The 20,863-nt window shown below is 39.4% G+C and overlaps 1 protein-coding gene across 1 annotated transcript in view; it reads left to right on the top strand.

Moving 5' to 3' along the window:
- Positions 1–361: 361 nt before the first annotated feature.
- Positions 362–20,863, top strand: part of zmat4a (zinc finger, matrin-type 4a) — a 150,933-nt gene continuing 130,431 nt past the window's right edge. The window contains exon 1 of the mRNA XM_086313468.1: positions 362–523. Coding sequence (XP_086169594.1) covers positions 437–523 — 87 coding nt within the window. The 5' untranslated portion in view covers positions 362–436. The remainder of the gene's footprint in view (positions 524–20,863) is intronic.

Raw genomic sequence — 20,863 nt, 5'->3', positions numbered from 1 at the left:
TGAGTTGTCCAACAGGCTAATCTCAGCACTTAAATGCTAAGGCTGAATGTAATGTCAGGTTAACGATGTATACATGAAATAAAAACTAAAAATGAGATAAAATGAAAAGCTTTTGCCACACAGAATGTCCACTGCTCATGTCAGTAATAACGATACTCCCACATGAATCATAAAAGGCTCTTTACAGACCGTTTCATCCCCAGCCCCGGCTCCTGCCTGCACATCACAAACGACTGAGCTGATGACATTTGCTAATGGGAGATGCGCTGCCTACCTGCTGCCTCAAAGTCAACTGACGTGGCTGATGAGCGGCGCGCGGCCAATGGGAGCGCAGCGGGGCGGAGAGCACGCTTAGATTGTACTACAGTGTAGTACCGCTGCCAGCAGCAGACGCGTCTCCTGCTCACTCCCGCTCTTCAGCATCTTCTTCTGGTTCATGGATTATACAGTTTCCCTCCAAGTGCAACATCAGCTGGCGGTGTTCCCGACGCATTTCCATCAGGGCTACAGCGTGGAGTTACAGGTATGATCTGCACGCGTTACCGCTCTTGTCTGCTTTCTTCTTTCTTTCTTTCTTCGCTCGGTTTTTTCTAGACTGTGATGAGAGACGTGCACGCGAGTTTAGGAGTGAATGAGTGTGACTTTATGTAGATGCCTTGCTGCAGGGGACAAGCATGGTTGTGGTGTTGCATGCTGATATCTTTAACACCGAGGTCCTTGTTGCACGGAGGATCCTGTCAGAAGGAGCGCAGCGCAGCTGTGCTGCTGCCGGCGCGCTGCGGCGCACACCGGGGTGAAAAAGTGAGCAGAGCAGCCTGGTTGCTTTAGGTTGACCTTATGTCTCGTGTAATGTTCCTGCGTGCTGAAAAGGTGACAGTCCCTGGTCGATCCCCGAGGGAGTCCCTCTCGATAAGCTATAAATGAAGACATATTCAGAAACAATCTCAGTGTATTAGTCCATTCAGAGATTTAACTTTAAATAATTCAACACGCGGTCCAGTACTGTACACACAATGCTGCAAACACTCTTCTACCCCGGGGGCAAAATCCTCCAATAACCTTTGGAGAGTGTGTGTCACTCTTCACATTAAGCTTTCTCCTGCAGTCTGTAGCTTCTTCATCCAGTGCAGGACAAACTGTAATCATTAAGCGATCAGCTGCCCCCCATAGAGCAGCCCAGGTTGCTCGTAACATGCATAATAACGCCCTTTCTGATTCTTAAAGATGACAAGTAAGATGGATTGGAAGGAGCTGAAGACACCTGTGTCAGCCTCAGGGAAGAGTTTCAAAAGTATTGACTGACCTGAATGGTTCCCAACACCAGATTTAAAAACAGAAGAACTTTTTCTTTAGTTGTGTTTGGTGGTGAATGGAACTGAAGCTGTTCTCTTAGTGTCTGTACAGCATCAGAAGTGGAATGACCAAGTTACCCACTGTAAATGCACTTGTCAACATATAACCCCCATCCTCCCCATCGAAACACACAATTAAATTGCATCATACATTTTTAAGTAATAAAAACAAAACAAAAATGCTGTAGGAATGTAGCAAATCACTCATATATGGTCATATATGCAAATTAATATTTAATTAATTTAAAGAAAGATTCAATAAACATTCAATTTTCAAACTAATGTGAAATTTCTAGCAACTACTTCATGTTTTATACTTTAAAAGGATAAAGAGGATGAATAGAAATCATAAATTATTATTATTATTATGATGATGATAATGATGATGATGATGATGATTATTATTATTATTAATAATAATAATAATAAATTAATGAAACTGCACTTGGTGAAATTTTGTTGCATAACTTCCTTCGTGTTTCTTTGTGGTGATATGTACTCTTTGTGCTCTTATTGAAATTACTGTTATTCCACAGATAATGATAACTTATAATTGTTTGTTTGTTGTGCAGCACAATGCAGCGACTGATACATACGTTCTCACAATGCTCTACACTCGGCTTTTTAATGTTTTTTTTTTCCAATTGTATCAAAAGTTGTGTTGACCATCAATATTTTTCAGTGTATTGTGTATCATTTAGAAATACTTGGATTGGGACTGGCATATGTGGATGACTATAGGAGCCCTTTTTTCATACATAGATAACTTGCTGACAGTTCTGGCATTCATATCGGGCGCTGGTGATGGCGATGTTTTTTGCCTTAGCCGACATCGACACATCAGTGGGCTGTCAGTGAAAGTTATGTGAGAAGAGTGGACACACACACACACACACACACACACACACACACACACACACACACACACACACACACACACACACACACACACACACACACACAAAACATGTCCCCAAGTACTCCAAAACAGGGAAAAAGGCATTTTCCTTTTTAATGCTGTTCCAGCCGCTGACAGTTGCCCTTTTCTCAGTAGCTGCCAGTTCCACTAGTAACAACTGATCTCTGGATGGATATCTGGAGGGTTACACTGTGGCACCACAATACAACACATTCACATCAGTTTAATAAAAATAGCTGGCTTAAATGGCATTAAAATGCAGTATTTCTAACTACAGCAACACCTTGATGCTGCGCAAACCTGGCTCTGCACTGGCAGAAGGCTCTGCGTATTAGCCAGTAGTACACTATATTCCCAAAAGAATTTGTTTGTTTGCCTTCACACACATAAAAACTTAGTTGCATCCTATTATTAATACATAGGGTTTAATATGATGTCAGCCCACCCTTTGCAGCTATAACAGCTTCAACTCTTCTGGGAAGGCTTTCCACAGGTTTAGAAGTGTGTTTATAGGAATTTTTGACCTTTCTCACAGAAGACATTTTTGAGGTCAGACATGTTGGATGAGAAGGACTGGCCCAAAACTGTTGGGAAACAAAGTTGGGAGCATGTCCAACATGTTTTGGTATGCTCAACCATTAAGAGTTCCTTTCACTGGAACTAAGGGGCTGAGCCCAAGTTAGGAAAAAACACCACATTCCCCCCTCCACCAAATTAGACTTGGCACAATGCAGTCAGACAAGTAATGTTTTCTTGGCAACTGCCATACCCAGACTTGTCCTTCAGATTCCTAGACAGATAAGCACGAGTCCTCACTCCAGAGAAAATGTCTCCACTGCTTTAGAGTCCAGTGGTGTGGTGCTTTAAACCACTGCATCCGACATATTGCATTGTGCTCGGTGATGTAAGGCATGGATGCAGCTGCTCGGCCATGGAAACCCCTTCCATGAAGCTCTCTACGCATTGTTCTTGAGCTAATATGAAGGCCACATGAAGTCTTGAATCTGCCGAAAGCTGCTGTTATTTTACTTGCCCTACCACTTCATGGAGTTGCAGTCATTCCCAGTGGCTTCCATCCATCCATCCATCTTCATCCGCTTTGTCCGGGGCCGGGTCGCGGGGGCAGCAGCCTAAGCAAAGAGGCCCAGACCTCCCTCTCCCCAGCCACCTCCTCCAGCTTATCCGGGGGAATACCAAGGCGTTCCCAGGCCAGCCGAGAGATATAATCTCTCCAGCGTGTCCTGGGTCTGCCCCGGGGCCTCCTCCCGGTGGGACATGCCTGGAACACCTCACCCAGGAGGCGCCCAGGCCCAGGCAAAGTGGCTTCCACTTTGTTATAATACCACTAAAATGTTTAGTGAGAAAATTTCATGACTCTACTTGCACAGGTGGCATCTTATCACGGTAATATGCTGGAATTCACTGAGATCTAGAGAAAGAGAGCTATTCTTTAACAAATGTTTGTAGATTCTATACACCTGTGTTCATGATCGGAACGCCTGAACTCAATGATTTGGCACTATAGTGTATATGGCCGCTGATATTTAATGCCTCCCTTTGTAAAACAAGAAAAAAGTAAGGAGGAAACCCATGCAGATCAATAGAAAGGAAACTTTTTTCAAGGCTGTTTGCTTTCATGTTCTATATGAGTATTGTACGTGTTTTCTTACCTAAGGCTCTTGCAGCATCATTTCAACACATACTTAAGGATCCCAGACACATCCCAGGTGTGTTTTATTCTGCAGCCCCCAGCAAGATGAGAAAAGGAATAAAAGAATTATGCACCATTTTACCAAGTGGGTGCTCAAAGTGCCATCTGCCTTATTTAAAGTAATACGAACGTTTAAAGTTATATCATCAAGTTTCCCCTCGTGCGGAACAATAGATGGCACTGTTGAAGGCTTCCAAGTTTTCCCTGGGACACAAACATTTCTCTTTTAAAGCTCAGCAGTAAGGTTCTGCACCAAAACAGTAACATGTTATAAAGTGTGTCAGATAATAAAGCTCCTTCAACCCTATCTTTAATATTCCAGTGATTTTTTTCAACCACCAAGGATGACTACAATCCTTTCTGTTTGTGAAAACCTTCAATTGAAGAAAAGAGCACTTCCATTCCCCCGCATGCTGTCTGTAATTTGTGATGCCTATAAATAAGAGGCTTTGAAGCTCTGCACTTCCACATCATCAATAATGTGTTTGTTTTGCAGAGTTAAAATTGCTCTGCTTCTTTGTTGCTTTCCATTGCATCCTTCCCAAAGTTGTTTCCATTCTCTCTCCGTTATTCCTTTCACAGAAGGTCAACTGAGATGGGGCTTGAGATTTTTATAAATAGCACACAAAGTAACCAAGTGCTCCAACCATTGGCACTGAGCACATTTATTACACAGAGCTTGGAAGTTGTTTTGAAGGAAACAACTAAGAAAACTCAGCTGCATCACAGAAGATAATGTGTGCTTTATCAAAGGTGTGGAATCTTCTCTCAGCTTCCAGACAAGCTCCAGCTCAAATATGCAGAACCATTTGTATCTGCTTATAAAAATGCAGTTACTGAATAAGATGTTAAACAAAGCATCCAAAAAGTGCCCCTGTTTATAAAGAATAAAACAAAGCATGGTTCTTTTTACCTCTTAACCAGGTCATCGGCTATCCATCTAATGTTAGAGTTGTGTATTTAGTTTGTGCTTAACAGGCATATTTTCAGAAATTCAAAATACTCAAAAGCCATTTTATTCAGTGCACCCATTCAGCTGCTTGTTAATGCAAATATTTAATCACAGCCAGACTGCTTTAAGGAGGCAGGAAGGCCACAGTAATTACAAATAATCGCTCGGTACAACCAAGGTATGCAGAAGAGCATCTGTGAATGCACATCACGTCAAATCTTACAGCAGCAGAAGACCACACCAGCAGGATTGGAAAAACACTGCCTGATGTGATGTGTGTCATTAAGATGTTAGGGTCAGAATTAAGTGTGGACAACATGAAAACATGGATCCAAGTTGTTGTTGGTTGTATAATGGTGTGGATGATATTTTCTTGATATACTTTCGTCCCCTTAGTATCAGCTGAGCATTGTTTAAACACCACAGACTACCTGAGTATTGCTCCTTAACCATGTTCACCCCTTTATCACCACACTAAATCCATCTTCTGATGGCCACTTCCAGCAGGATAAAGCATGTCACAAAGCTCAATTTATCTCAAACTGATTTTGCAAACATGACAGTGAGTTCATTATACGCAGATGGCCTTCACGGTCAGCAGATCTCAATCCAGTAGAGATAGTTGATGCAATGGAACAGGAAATTTGCATAATGGGTATGCAGCATATGTGGAATGCTTTTATGACAATATGGAATAAAATCTCAGAGGGATGTTTTCAGGAATTTTTTAAATAGTCCATGCTGTGAAGAATTAAAACAGTTCTAAAGGCAAAAGGGTGTTCAGCCCAGCAGTACTAAGGTGTACCTAACAAAATGACCAGTGAGTGTAGAATGTTAGATTACAGGGTTTTTTTTGTTAAGGCCTCCTCCCTTTATGTGTTTTTAAAGACATTATCTATCTTAACCCTAAACCCAGATGTTAAAGGGTTAAGGACTTTAGTGAAATCAAGCCAGTAGATGGAAAAATAATTATCCATGTATTTACTAAGGCATTGGTCGAACACAACGCTTGTTTCACCTTGCTTGCAAACACTTCTGGTGTCCCAAAAGAGTCTTTTAAATCTTAGATGCATGGATATGTCACCTTGTAGTTAAGTGCTTTTGTGTAAGCTGTTATGGATGTAATTTCCAAGTTACTTTAACTACAGGATCATCCAACAGGTTTGTGCTGTCATGTCCCAAGCCACGCTATGTCTCTGACAGCATATTATTTGATTATTTGAGTTTGAATCCTCCTTGATCTCATGCCCACGCTGGGAAGAATTAATCTCATCAGACCGACCAGTGTCACTATTTTATTGTTGCACCGACTCAACATTTGCCCTAAATGTCTGTTCTGGCTGAACACCAAGCTGATTATATTACTGAAGTGCAGGCAGTATGCCCAGTGTGAGTGCTAATGTTTTCACTCAGCAGATCTGTGGATGCCGCTTGGGTCACACTGCATGGGAATAGGCCACTTAGCAGCAAACACAAAGCAAATGCTCATTGTTTCGACCTCAAGGCATGACATTACAATTTGGCCAGCCTTTGCCTCCCCAAAGCCAGAGCAGCAGAATAATAGAGACAGAATGGGAGGCAGATCAGTGCACAGGTCTGTGGAATAGGATGTAAAGTGTCTTTGCAGCCTCGCTCAACCAGTCCGGCTAATTTGCCCCCCTGAGAGCAATGTTAGAATCTCTCACATGGCCCCGGAGCACCAGCTGGACAAAATGCTGCCGATGATAGAGTAGGCAGATTCTATAGAGCTTACAGCTCAAAGTGTGCACGGAGAAGTGAGACAGCTGCTCTTATTATATATGTACTTTCCTTTGTTCCTTCCTTACTAAATCCTTGACCAGCACCAAGTTGCTTCAGTTCCATGTATTTTTAGATGATTTCCTTTTTTTTTTAGCTGGATTTCCTAAAAGACACTATATTTTCTTTCAAACATGCACTGCTTTTCAGTAATCTGAAGGTGTCTGAACTTGTCAACTTTAGAGTTAAACTTTTGCAAAGAAAAAGCGTTAATAGTCTTACTTGGCTGGACCTAGCAACATTGGCATCTAACATTTATTGCAGTCTCCGAGAGCAGTTGCATTAATGGAAAAGTATGCACAAGATACTGACTGTGCGTGTCTGTTGTGTATCTAAGCTAGTTGTTCTGCTTGCTTAAGAGCAAATGCATGCACATATGTGATATTAACTCTTACCAACTATCTACAAGTTGCTATAAAAGAAAATTATCTCTCTGTGGACTTTTACTTCAGCCAATCAGGAAGAGAGACTTGTGTAGGAGGGTACAAATTTTTAGCAGCACTGTGCCATGCACATGAAGATGCAGACATGCACACAGAAACAGGCAGAGAGAGAGAGAGCCTGCTCTTAGTGACAGTGGTGGCGAGAGTGAGAGTGTGTACTGTGACAAACAATGGCACTAGTATGTCTGAATAATAACGTAAAAGTGACATGTATGACAGAATTAAATCATTTTGTCAAAGTTTAAAAATGGTCTTATATGACATTTAGCAAACCCAAAATCATCCTTCAGTTTCCCATGAAGCAGTGATGGTGTGTAACTGGGCCAAAACATTGTGTGTCATGTTCTCAGTAAAGGTGAAAATTGAAAATAAAAGTATGTGACATTAAATTGCATAAAGAATTTGACTGAAAGCGCTTGATTTGAACCAAAAGAAAAAAATTATGCAGGCTTGGTATTTTTAATTGCAAATTGTTAAGGAAAGGGAATTACTACTTACCTAGCAAATACCCAGACAGTTAAATATGATATCATCTTAAGTATCTTAAGTGACTGACTGTCAGTTTAGAGCCTTTATTGCCTTTTTCAGATAAAGTCTCATCCAGTTATTTTGGTATCATGTTTTTTCTGTTAAAACCTTCTACAAATGGGCAATAAAATAGGTGAACATTAACTAAACTCAAACACTACCACTAACCCCAGATGTGTCACTGATGACCCTCTTAGATATAAGGATAAGACAATGCTTGTATTTCATGGGTTGTTGCCTCTCATTGTGGTGTCTGCAGAGATTGAAGCTCATGTCTTTTGGGATATGTAAGCAGCAGACCACCCATTACATTGGCTAACAAGACTTGCAATTAGGCCAAACATGAGACCTCTACTGAGACTGAGAGTGAAGTCCTTTGCAATCAAGTTGTGGGGTAATCAACATTCAGAGAGTGGCAGGAACAGTGATTACTACAGACATCCTGCTTGGATTTGATGATGATGCCAGAGATGGTGATAAAGAGGACAATGAAGATGAGGATGGTGACGACGATAGTTATTGTATGTAAAATGGATTCAGTTTTGTCATATGTATATATCAGTGTTATTGGATTTCAGTTCAGGATAACTTCAGTTGTATACAGACAGTCCTGGTCGGGTACAGATTGATTTACCACTAACTGATTTCTTCTTCTTTTTTTGTGTGTCAAAACTGTCAGAGTTCAGTTTTACAGATGAGATTTAGTTCAAATGATTTGAGTGAGAACTGAGAATGAATTTCAAATGATTTTTTATCCATCTCTGAATAAGCTAAAGGAACAATGCATGCTAGAAAGCAACGTCACCAGTGTAGCTATTTAGATACTGATTCCTTCATTAATACCGTATCAAGATCTAAGGCTTTTGCTCTGATCCAGATTAAAATTCTACTCAAACTAGTCAATCACAGTTTAACTAAGAAGAAAGTTTGTAAATCATTGTCATCAATCTTTGAAGCAAAAATGTCAGATATTTATTATCTGGGTTTTCTGTGTTTTACTAAAAAAGCAACCTGCTATTTTCCTTTTTTTATTCTGTCTTGGTGAACACCAATAATAGATATTTCCAACCCTGGGAGTTTTTAGTGTCCAGTCAAACCCTAAAAAGTCAAAGTCCAGTGTCCTCGCTGTCCCTGAAAGAAGGAAGCTTAACTCTTTACATATGTGCAGTTAACAGGTAGTTGTGAATGTAAAACCATGCTTAAAAGAAAGTACACCTTCTTTCAGTAGCCTACCTCCTTCTTATTGTGTTGTCTAATCTCAACAAAACATTGTACGATCATCTTCACACAAAGAGAAATGATTAACATCTAGATGTTTGTTTGTTTTTCTAAAGATTTATTATAAATCCCAGTTCTGTGGGTTTTCATGTTCATTGTCCTCTTGGACTGATGACCTCACAGTTGACCCTACAATACTTGATGGTTGACTCAAAGATGGCAAGTTGCCAGATTCTGTGGCTGGAAAACAAGCCCAGCTCATTACCCCTCACCACCACTGTGACTGACAGTTGGTTATTGGAGGTGTTTAAGCTGATATGCTGTGTTTGCCTTTCACTAAATGTAGCTGAATAAAAATAGATTCCAAATACACAAAATCAGTAGTAGCCCAATTAATACTAGTGGGGTATAAATATTGTGTTTACGTATGCGTAAATAGCTTTACAAGGGATACTGATAGTGAGAATTACTACAAAAGGTCATATTAGTCATACTGTGATTTAATTGATACGTTCTACATCTGTGTGCTAGTGAGTGTGTAAGTAACTGAAACAAAAATCAGTGTAGATCTGATTAACAAGAAGAATTATTGCCATTTTATTCTGTAATGCTTTGCTTTTATTTAGTTATGGCATTGATCCAGGAGTTCTCTGCACCATCTCTGTCTTCCACTCAGCATAGATTGAGCTATGGGACTTTCAGATGGCGTTTTCTTAGTCAGAGGATTATTGCCCACGTTGGATTTTACACCAATATCTGGCCCCAGAGAACAGTGCTGGAGGCCCTCCAAAACTGGTGACCGACAAGCTCACTTTATTCCTTATAATAATTCATTGTCAGCAACAGGTGAGCAAAGATAACTATAGTCCCATTTATTCACACAGTAGAATACTGGCCATTGTACCATATCACTGATTGATTATTTCTGCTGTGCTGGACATTTAGCACCCATTTGTTTCACTTGCAAAGTCAGGCAAAATGAGAGAAATGGAGGTGCTGTGGAGAGGACTTAGGGTGAATGCGAATAAATAGTGGACCATGAGGTCTATACCTTTTGAAAATTTCGTCATTGCAAGCTGCTCAGATTGCAATTTTGTTCATTTTCTATGCATCAATTTTCAGACAAAAGTGGATAATGTAGGTTTCAGAGTAATGCATCAAAATCTAAAAAGCTGAGTTTTTGCATTTTTGAATAAAGCTTGCTCTTTCATCATGAGGGTTTCAGAGACTAGGAAAGCTGAAAAATCATTTAACATGATTCATGCCATCATAGAACTGTAAAAGTCTGCAGTGATCAGAATTATTGCATTCTTCAACAACTTCAGCAACTGTTCCAAGTGACTTAGAGAGTCATACTTAAAGACAATCACTGTGGATATGTAATAAATTGATCAATTTATTACATATCTACAGCACATGTATTACTACAGCACATCTTGTCTATATCTAAACACAAATGTAACAAAAGCTCTAACAATGGTTGGCTGGTGATCTCACATGAAAGCTTAGCCCATGGTCAGTGTTGGCCCAATGTTGTCAGTATGTACTGGCTGCAAATTCTGCTGGTTTGACCATTATCCTAAACAGTGCTGGCAAAGGGTTTCACTTTACTCATGGCATTTCTTCATAGTGTTCATTGGGGTTGGACAGTCAGTTGTTAGTTCACTTATTTTTACAAGTAGGTGGTCCACTTGTGCAAAACTTAGTTTCAGACCAAGATTCTGCATATGGAAACTACTCGCCACCCGCCACACTTTGACTTGGTTATCAGAAGTACTTTACAAGTCTACACACACCCAAACACTGGTTCTCCTCAGACCTGGTATCGTCAGCTCTAGTTGCACTTCACTGTGCCAAGTCATGAATACATGCATTTCCACTACACTGTTGTTTCCCTGGTGGTCTGCATGGGTCACTGGAACTAATCAGTCAAGATCTTAACCAAAACAAAGCTGTTTTGTGCTTATTATTAAGCACAAAAACAGTTATTGTAACTGTTGGCGATTTAACTTTAATCTTTCTAATTTAGAGATCACCTTGATTTTATTTTTCCTGTTAGAATTGCTTACAGAGTGGGATTTGGCGATTGTCCCATTGTCATTTGGTAAAAATGTTTGCCATCACTGGGCTGTATGTTTAACATGCAGATTTTTTGGATATGAATGAATAGATCTGACCACTGGGACCATTACATTCGGCAACAACATGCACCAGTGCTGAATATATAGGTTGCACAATAATACTGTTTTACCTCAGACATATAAACTTTGCTATGGGTTATTCGACTTTGAAGTTATTACTCTGCCTCCTCAGATGTGGTCCCAACTCTGCCAGCAAGAGTTCAAAATGCCCCACTAACATCTTGAAATATGTACGAAAGCAGTCATGATACAGCCTCAACTCCTGGATCAAACCATGAAATTCTCCCTGCTGCTGCCTTCGTTTGAGAACTGGATGAATCCAGAATCTCAGTTTCTTCCTTTTCTTGTTTAGAAAGATCAGGATCAGCTCAACATCAACTTCTTTTTGAGGATGGATTTTCTGCATATGAAATGAAATACAATACTTTTGGTGTATGTATCAACCTAGTATTATGGCAAAAGGTGTAATAGACACTCCGGTCCACCGTGTCCATTTCACGCTTCGCCTCTCCAAAACATGAAATGTACACGCACGCAGAAGATGCAGTAATCCGAAGTACCAGCACAGGGAAATATTTTATTTCAAGCCAGCATGAAGATAATCACAAGAAAGCATTTAAACAGACATTATTAGCACCTTTACATGTATATACATATTAGCTGCCTAGGTTCATTGTTTCTGATGACGAAGGACCCTTGATTGTACTTAATACGTTTTCTGCTCACTACCAACTTTGTAGCTTTAAATATATTATCTCCCCTACTGGTAATGTAACGTCTGCATGCATTTAGATTTCACATTTTAGAGAGGCAAAGCGTGAAATGAACACGGTTGACTGGCGTGTCTATTACGCGCTTTGCCGTGATATCAGGTTGTGTATATATGGTACAGTTCACATTTGAAAAAAAAAGATTTTTCCACTACATGCTCAGTGTTTAATATACTGCTACTGGTTAGAGGAAGAGAAAGAGAGATTTGACAGTTTCATCCTCCAGGCCCAAAAGAGAATAACATATTTACCAGTAGGCTAGTCTAACTTTCCTAAATGATGGATGATTTAGCCTAGAGTAATAGGTAAATACAAGTGGAAGGATGCACAGCCAAAACAGCAATATTTCATAAAAGTCACATTGGCTCTTTTCAAGAAAAAAGAAAACCTTTTTCCACCGTTGAGGCCTGTTGTTCAATTTGTTTTTATGTGTATAACATGGTTTACCTGTCTCGCCTCGACTGTGGACTGTGCCCTCTTCACACACAGAAGAGTCCTTCACAGACACACTCACGTACTACCGTCTCTTTAAAAGCACTATTACAGTAAGCTCTAAATTAAAACCAGCACTCCTTCTGTTTTTACTCATTTTAAAATGAAGATGGTGAAGCTCCTCCCTGCATGCAGAGAAACATGTTCTTATTGAAAGTCAAACACAAGTCAAACACATAAAACCGATCAATATATATGAAAACCGTGATCAATATGTAATATATTTATATAAATCTCCTAATAATCCTTATAATTAGGCTACAGACAGACTTCGGAAAACAGTGGTTGGAGACCGTTGGAGACGGTGTGCAATGAACTTGGAGTCTTGTTGCATTAGAAATGGTTGCTTTGAAGATGGGGACCAAGTCTGCGACCAGTTGTACTCTGATTCAAACCCTTGCCTATCCGTCCGAGAGTAATTGCAATCAGTCTGAGTCGCACGACAATGACTTGGAGACAAGTTGCCTTCCACCAGGTGATCGGTGCAACTGCCTTGCAGTTGAAAGGGTGCTGCACTCCTAACCTCTGGGTTTCCATTTTTGAAGTTGTACCATGATAGTGTGATACATGCTGACTGTAGTTTTGCATTGTTTTTTGGATGTTGTTTCAAAATATGTAAATATTATATAGTCAGTTATTCATGCCATGCACATTAATGCTCCCTCCATGCCATCAGTGCTGTGTGCTGACAGCCAGTTTCATAGTCCCTCTCCTCTGTAGCCTGGAGGATGCAGCTTTCATTATTTCCAAAAGGAATTTCAAATTGTGAACGGTCACACCACAGGAATGCTTTTCACTTCAACTCTTAAAAGAGCTCAAATTCAGAGGACTGTCAGAATTGCATTTTTAATGTTTGTGGAGGCAGTAATCAACTATGTTTTTCAGAAGTTTTCTTGTGCCCAGGGACTGATTTACAGATCAGATCAGAATTCAGTTTTCCATGAATTTAGATTCTTATTTCCAATGCAGGAGGTAAGAGTGTTGAATATGCACCCAATTAAAAATTCCCTTAGCAATTATGTTATTTGGCAAGCACTTTGATAAAATTACATAACTTAAAAATACAATGAAGTGTGCCATTAGTGGAGTGTCTCATCCTTCAGATGAACTCTTGGAAAGCTGCTGGTTAGTGGTTCTGCTCTGCAGCGTCTCTGATCGTGCCACAAACAGCACTCTGCCTCCTGCAGGTTCTGGAGACCGTCCCACCCATGGACCAGATTCTTTTTGAGGAAGTAGTAGGATGATATCAAGAACTTCCATAACAGCAGTATGGCCAGTAAGCCATCGTGTAGTGAAATAGTACTAGAGGCTGGGGTCCTGTAGCTCCTGTTAGAACAGGCTCTCCAGTAATCACAAGGTTGGTGGTTCAATCAATCTACTCAAGTAGAGTAGAACAGCATGATGTAAGAAACAGTGCATTTAGAGACTAGAAAAGTCACTGGTTGGCATGACTGAATTTCAAAATAGAAGCTAGTAAATTGATTGCTGGTGGTAGACAACAAAAAAAAGCCAAAACCAGACGGTCACCAAATATTTCTGCGTATCCGTTAGTCTTTGTGTGGGAAGTAGGGCTGCCACGATTTGTCGACTAGTCACGATTATGTCGACTATCAAAATCGTCGACGACTGATTTAATAGTCGACGCGTCGTTTGAAGCTTTGTAAGATCACAAAAGACGCAGGAATAAGTAGCAGGATTTAAGAGTGTAATAACGGACTGAAACAGAAGATGGCAGCACTGCATGTACAAGGATGCCAGCTGCCGTTAAACCCCGAAGAAGAAGAAGAAGAAGCAGCTGTGTCCCAGAAATCGTAGCGCGGCCCAGCTTAGTTTCCAACAATGGCGGCAGCTAGTTAGTTTTAATGTTACTCTTATTATTCTTTCTGGGTCAGAAAATAAACGTTTAACGTATTTTCAGGCGAGAATGTAGCTGTGTAAACCTCAAATATCGGCTCAGTTTATCAGGACACCACATATTTTCAAAAGCGCTCCGACGTTTTCGGAGACGTCTGTTACCCACCAGCTCGATAGCTAGCCGGGGGCTAGGTCACTAGCGCGGTGAGAACACCGGACTCCCGGCAAATTGTTTTCTAACCCACCGCCGTCTTTCGCTACTCAGGTTAAATATATATGAGTCACTTAGATAAATTAAAAATGTTGTTGTTTGGCTTTTTTTTTTTTGTATTTTATTTGTTCCTGAGTAAATCGGTTTGGCTGAGATTAAAGTTATAGTTTTTACACAGCTGAATAAACGTCAAGCAGACAGCTGATTATCAAAAGTGTGAGATGCTGGAGAATATACTCCGTTGTCCTGTTATATTTTAGATAGCAAGGAGTTTATTAAACTTCACCGAAACAATCTGCAAATTTCATTAAAATTGAATAAACTATCATCTTGTCTTTATTTTTAGTTAGCACCTTAAACACTTAAAGCTGTAAGCTAATGATAGTTATTTAAGAGCAGATGCTGCTGGTGCAATAAGCTGTACGTTTTACGTCCAGTGGATGATGATCTGATTAGTCGACTAATCGCATAAATAATCGGTGACTAGTCGACTATCAAAATAATCGTTTGTGGCAGCCCTAGTGGGAAGCAGCGGAATTGTGCTGCCTCAGGGCCATGAGAGAGTAGACATACAGATTAAATGACTGCATTTTGTGTTTATTTACATTTTGCACAATGTTCTAACTGCTGTGGAAACTGGGCTGTATAACTACACTAGCGCTTGCTTTCTACAATTTGTCATAGTCAGCGTCATAGTTAAGCGTAGTGAGAAATTTGCATACTGTGAACTTTTTTAAGAAAAGACCTTATTATGATTTTACGTGATCAACGCTTCAGCAGTTCTTTGTGGCACGAGCTCACTCAGGGCTCTGCAGCCCCTCTCTTTCTCATGCTGCTACTCTTAATGTGTGGAGCTACTATGATTAATTGGCAGTTTTACTACTTGCTATACTACATATGGAATAAATGACCAACTTCTAATTTATGGGTTTCTACAGTCCTCCATGTGTAGTCATAATTCTTCATTAAATAGCTCACAATTTATTGGTGAAGCTTACTTTATGTTAGGAGTTGAGGGTTACTGTCTACTGTCTACAGTCTGGTTCATTATTTTGCCAATAGATTATTATTTTGGCTGAAGGCACATTAAAAATTATTTCAATGAGCATCCCTCTTTCTGCAGAAATACAATAATATACAACTGAGCACTAACTGAAAGTGTCTCATTCTTGTGTACATTTTGGTATTATTTAGATGGCTTGAATTCACTGGGAGGATTGTAGTCTCATTTTAAAATCAGTTAGTAATAATAATAATAGTTTGCTAATTATGAAACATCTTCAGGCCACCCATAAAGAGAAAAAAATATACTTAATTTAAATTTGGCCATCTCCTTGTGCAATGCTGCACAACGTCCATCCCAGCTGCTTTTGTTAGGTCAATGCCTAGAACTCCTATTCTGACCATTTAGACCTGTGTCTTTGGTAAGTGCTGGATTTCCTCCACTGTACCAGAACTGTGAGCCTTCAACATGAATTTTTATTTGTAGTAGAGAACAAAGTTGAAAGGAGACAAATCTGGTAAGGTGTGTGCTGAGTGAAGATCGTGTTAGTGTATCTGAACAGATCCTGCTCTGTGAACAAGTGTGTATTGGCACGATAGCATGTGTCACACTTGAAGTTGTTTGCTGCAGCGAATGGTCTCCTTGAGACCTTTAGGAATTTTCAGGAAAAACAAAAATTTGCAGTCACATCTGTGGTTTCACTAGTGGAGAGAGTGGTGAGTGGACCAGCAGGGACTGGCAGCAAGAAGGTGGCTGGTTTAGGGTTGAAGTAGCTGGTCGGGACATGTGGGAAATCTGGAGTGCACACTTTGGTGTTTACAGTGCTGGAAAACAGCAAGGAAAATAGAAATCCGAAAGGATAACATTAATGGAGTCTGAATTTTTATAACACCATGGCTAACAGACAATCTGGCAGATAGTGGGTGGTGAGAGCTCATTTATAAATACTGCAGCAACGTGATTAGGTAATTGTCCTGGTGTGCCAGCCAGCCAGAATCCTACAAGAACCAAAGCCCAGCCAAGAGGGAGAAAGAGAAAGAAAGGGAGAGTAAGAGTGAGAGTAGAGGAAAAACCAAACAAATGGACATGTTGGCACTGGAGGCATATAAAGATCACGATAAGGACATGTAAAGTGATCTGCTGTATGAGGAGTTAAATGACATTAAATCACAATGGATTCTTTTTACATTGTATTATTATAAAGTGTGACTTTTTATCCAGGAACTTTGCTTTTGTAACTCCAGTACAGCAACTGGATCTGATCGTCGCAGCTCAAAACAATGCTTACAGTTCCCCAGACACTGCTCATCACACTGTATACCTAAAAATAGCAGCGGGTCGTTTTTTTTTTTCTTCTTTTTTTCAATTTTCAAGATATCAGAGTTTGTGCAGCTCTTCCAGTCCTAAAAGCTGCCAGTATGATCTGTATCATGGATGGAACAGCACGCAAAAGTAAATTATCAACTGAAAAGGTGCAACATGTTCCTTTTAGATGTATTGTTTACACATAACAGGGCCATGTGGTACATGCTTCATTTAAGGATGCCTTTACATCTGCTGAGGTAATATTTGAAGCTAGAGGGCAACATGGAGATCAAAGAATATATAGCCTCTTTTCAACTAGTTCCTTGAATCTACTCAGTTTCTGTCCTTTTCCATTTTTAAGGAATCACTCACATGACTCATCAAGTGATGCCACTGATTGGCCAATTTGTGGCATGCAGTCTGTTGATGTCATATTTTCAGACTCAGCTTGCGTCGAACCCCAGCTGAGCAGGTACTACCAGTACCATGTACTACCACCTAATGGAAAACCCTAAAAACTGAATTGAGTCGAGTCAAGCTGAGCTGAGTAGGTACAAGTGGAAAAGAGCCATATGACGGAGCAACTGGTAAGTGGTAAGGACAGAGACAGAAAAAGTCTTTGAACTTTAACATCAAATTAAAACATCAAGTAAAAGAGAAATCACTGGTGGACTGTGAGATTTAAAAAGAAATGTTCAAAAACAAAAGCAGCCGCTGAATTCCTTGTTTTAGGAGCCTTGAAGAATAATCCCAAATAACAAGTCAATAGAAAGAGTGAGTGAAAGCATCTAAATCAGCAATTTGTGGAAGCAGGAGCTGTACTTAAAGTTGCTAATTTCTTGTTAGCAGCAGAAATCCAAAGGCAAGATTTAACGAAAAGTCAGAAAGGGCATGACAGCAGAATGACCTCTCACCAAACGTAAAGCCAAAGGTATGGCATAAGACAGGAGGAACTTAGAAAAGTGTGAAATTTATGGGGCATCTGTATATCTGTTCCAGACAGTGTCTCCAGCATGAGTCTCACAGTAGCCAAGTCTGTTTATTACTGATTTAAAGAAAAAAAAGAGTAAATGTTGAGTACTGTCACATATACTTACTGAATCAAAGAAATGTTATTTCCTTTGACATCAGTTAACTTTTACTCTACATCTGAAAAAAACCCTGTACAAACACCATTAAAGTCAGTCTTTATATATGATGACAAAACGTGTGCACTTATAAATAGAAATAAAAGCTAAAACATGACAAAGATTCTACCTTTTCCTCTTTGTAATGTTGGCTGATGCCAGGGCTGTGCAGAGATGTTTGAAGGGGCGGGTGCTCAAAGTTAAAAAGGGGCACATAGAAACAGGCTGAATAACAACAACCCACATTCATCAAAAATCTAATATGAAATCACATCATACTGTATCACTGTCATCAGGTGTGGACAACACAAACCAAATGTAGCCCGTGTTTTTAACTGAAGGGGTACAATGTTCTGTTGAGGGGTTGCTGCTGCTCCTGGTGGTGTTAGAGGACAGGGCTGTGTTGATCTGAGACGGTAGACATTTAAAAAATCCATAGGAAAGATGGTAGCTGATTAAAGACGTGTTATGAGATAATAATAAAAAAATACAAAGATTGGTGACAGCGCTTGGAATCATAAGGCAAGAGGTTAAAAAAACTGTGGGAAATAAACTGAAACCAGAACATTAGTAGGGCAAAAGAGCGGGGTTGTCGTGGTAGTGTAAGAATGTAACAAAAAAATCTATACACATAAAACACACACACATGCACATGCAGTGACATTTTATACCTTCTCCAGAGTACTGTATATACTATACCACAAGTTTGCGTCATGGTGCTGATCCAGAATCCTCATTGTTTATTCTTAATGGTATAATAATAAAGTAATAATAATTAACTTACTTTAAAGCAAACTATGTTCCCTAAAACGGTGGACAGAGCTACAGACCCATGACGACTTTACACAGTAAGCTAGCAGCTAATGACCAGCACTTCTTGTGCAGTTAATAATAGGACAGTTAATGTTATGAATTTGAATTGAACTTGCAAGCCAAAAATTCAGTAAAGACCAAATGGACTGTGCGGGTTTTAGGATGACTGCAGTTCACTGGAATGTTTCCTAGATTGTAGCCTTGTTGGTGTTGTATTTCAGCCTTTGCAAATGCAAACTTAAAGGTATTGTAAGTCATTTTTGCACTAATAAATATATATTAATTGATGTGTATTTAAAACAACAAATTCACATAAACAGAAATAATTAAACAGAAATAATTGATTACAACTTAATCAACTTTAAAATTCCACTAACGTCAGCTAGCAGCAATTAACAACAGCGCTTATAAGAAAAGTTTAGGATATTCTCAACAACTCACCTCAGTATCGCTGTAGTCGGTCAGAAGTGCGCTACACAGTCTCATCGAATCATATCAGTCTCCTTTTACAGAGTTTTACAATCTCCTCTAAAGTAAATAGATGTGAACACCCGAGCTGAGCTAAGCTGTCAACATAGCTGAGCTGAAGTAAACAGAAGACTGACAGCATCTACTCACTACATATGAGTAGAAGCCAAAGTTGTTTGTCCTGGAGTGGCTACTGTAGCTGGGATGCACTTGAAATGGGAGGGGTAAGAAATAAGAATTGTACTGATATCAATCTGCAATGTACTGAAATCTAGTGATGAAATTTTACTTATAGTACCTTTAATTTTTAATGGCTTCATTTTGTGATATCATCATATTGCTTCCCAAATATGTTTCCATAGTTTTGTCGTGTTTGCCATTTTTAGAGTTGGAGAAAAAAAAGAAAAAAAAAGCTTTGCTCCATTTTTACAGTAAAGTTTTACAGTCTGGTTGAGACAACATTGATGATGATGATGATGATGATTTTTGTTTTTATTAATGTTATTTGACTTGCTGACTGTCATTTTGGCTGTTAACGTTTAACCTGGTATGTATCAAAAAATCCAACACAAATATAAGTAGACAGTATACAAGAATAATAATGTCTGCCCAAATAAGTCTGGCAACTCATTTTAGCATTTTTATATGTAAATCTTTTTATCCATCTGAGGACAACTCAAACTGTGGTTGACTTAATGGTAAACAATCCTCTCCTTCCTATTTAGAAAGTTCAAATGGTACAAATGAGCTGGACCTCAACTCGATTAAAATGCTTCCTTAAAATATTAAGAGAGCATTGCATAAAGGAATCGTCACAAACTTTGATGAACTGAAGCAATGTTAAAGAAAAAAGGGGCAGAAATTCACTCAACTATTAGAGAGACTGATAAAGTCACAAAAAGAGAAAAAGAAAGAAAATACATAATACATATATGACTTTAGTGTTTAGTATATAGTATTAGTATAACATGGCTGCACACTGAAATAAAGTCTCTTTGTGTCGGAACTCTGTTTTTGTGTATTATTTGTGTGTTTGGTATGCCACAAATGTAGCAAGACTTAGTACGTCTGCAGGACACAGAGAAACACAGATATCAGCTACAGCTTTTTAAATGCCTCTTCTCTCTTTTTAAAGCACTCTGCTGTGTGTTACATCTCTCTGACAGTTCAAGGATGGGGGAAACAATCTGGGGCAGCTAGTCACTAAAGCTCCTCACCGGAGGAATTTGAGGCCTGTGTGTGGGAAGTGCAGAATCGCCCCATGTGAATACAGTGGAATTCTAAAATCACTTAGTTAAGGATGAGACAACACATTTGGTATTTATGTGGCTTTGCTTCTAAGAGATGATTGCTCAGTGTAATCTAAGATTTACTGATATTATTCCGAACCAGACAATCAAACAACGTACCCCAGTTGTTGTTATCAGCTAGTCTCCAGTGTGATGATGCATTATTGAGCAGGGCTAGTGTTGAAGGCTGGTTTAACATGTGTGACATATTAACTTACATTACATGTTCTTAAACCTTCAAAACCTGCAACTTCCATTTGCTCTCACTTCTGTCCAATTCCGATCAATCTTTTATTGAAATCTGATAAATTCATTCCAACAATGAATGTCAGTGAATGATTAACTAATAATTTTTCTGACCTCCTGACTTCTAAGAGTCTTTCAAGAATTGATTGTCATAAAAAAAGTCACTGATATAGATATTCAAGTTTGATAGCAAACAAAAAAGTCTCAGGTGTTGTTTGATCCAC

The sequence above is a fragment of the Aulonocara sp. 'chitande type north' Nkhata Bay genome, linkage group LG12 (assembly GCF_057382095.1).
Source record: "Aulonocara sp. 'chitande type north' Nkhata Bay isolate Kocher_YH1m ecotype deep benthic linkage group LG12, A_spYH_male_GT1.1, whole genome shotgun sequence".
Lineage (NCBI taxonomy): Eukaryota > Metazoa > Chordata > Actinopteri > Cichliformes > Cichlidae > Aulonocara > Aulonocara sp. 'chitande type north' Nkhata Bay.
This window is presented reverse-complemented; position numbering and strand designations above follow the sequence as displayed.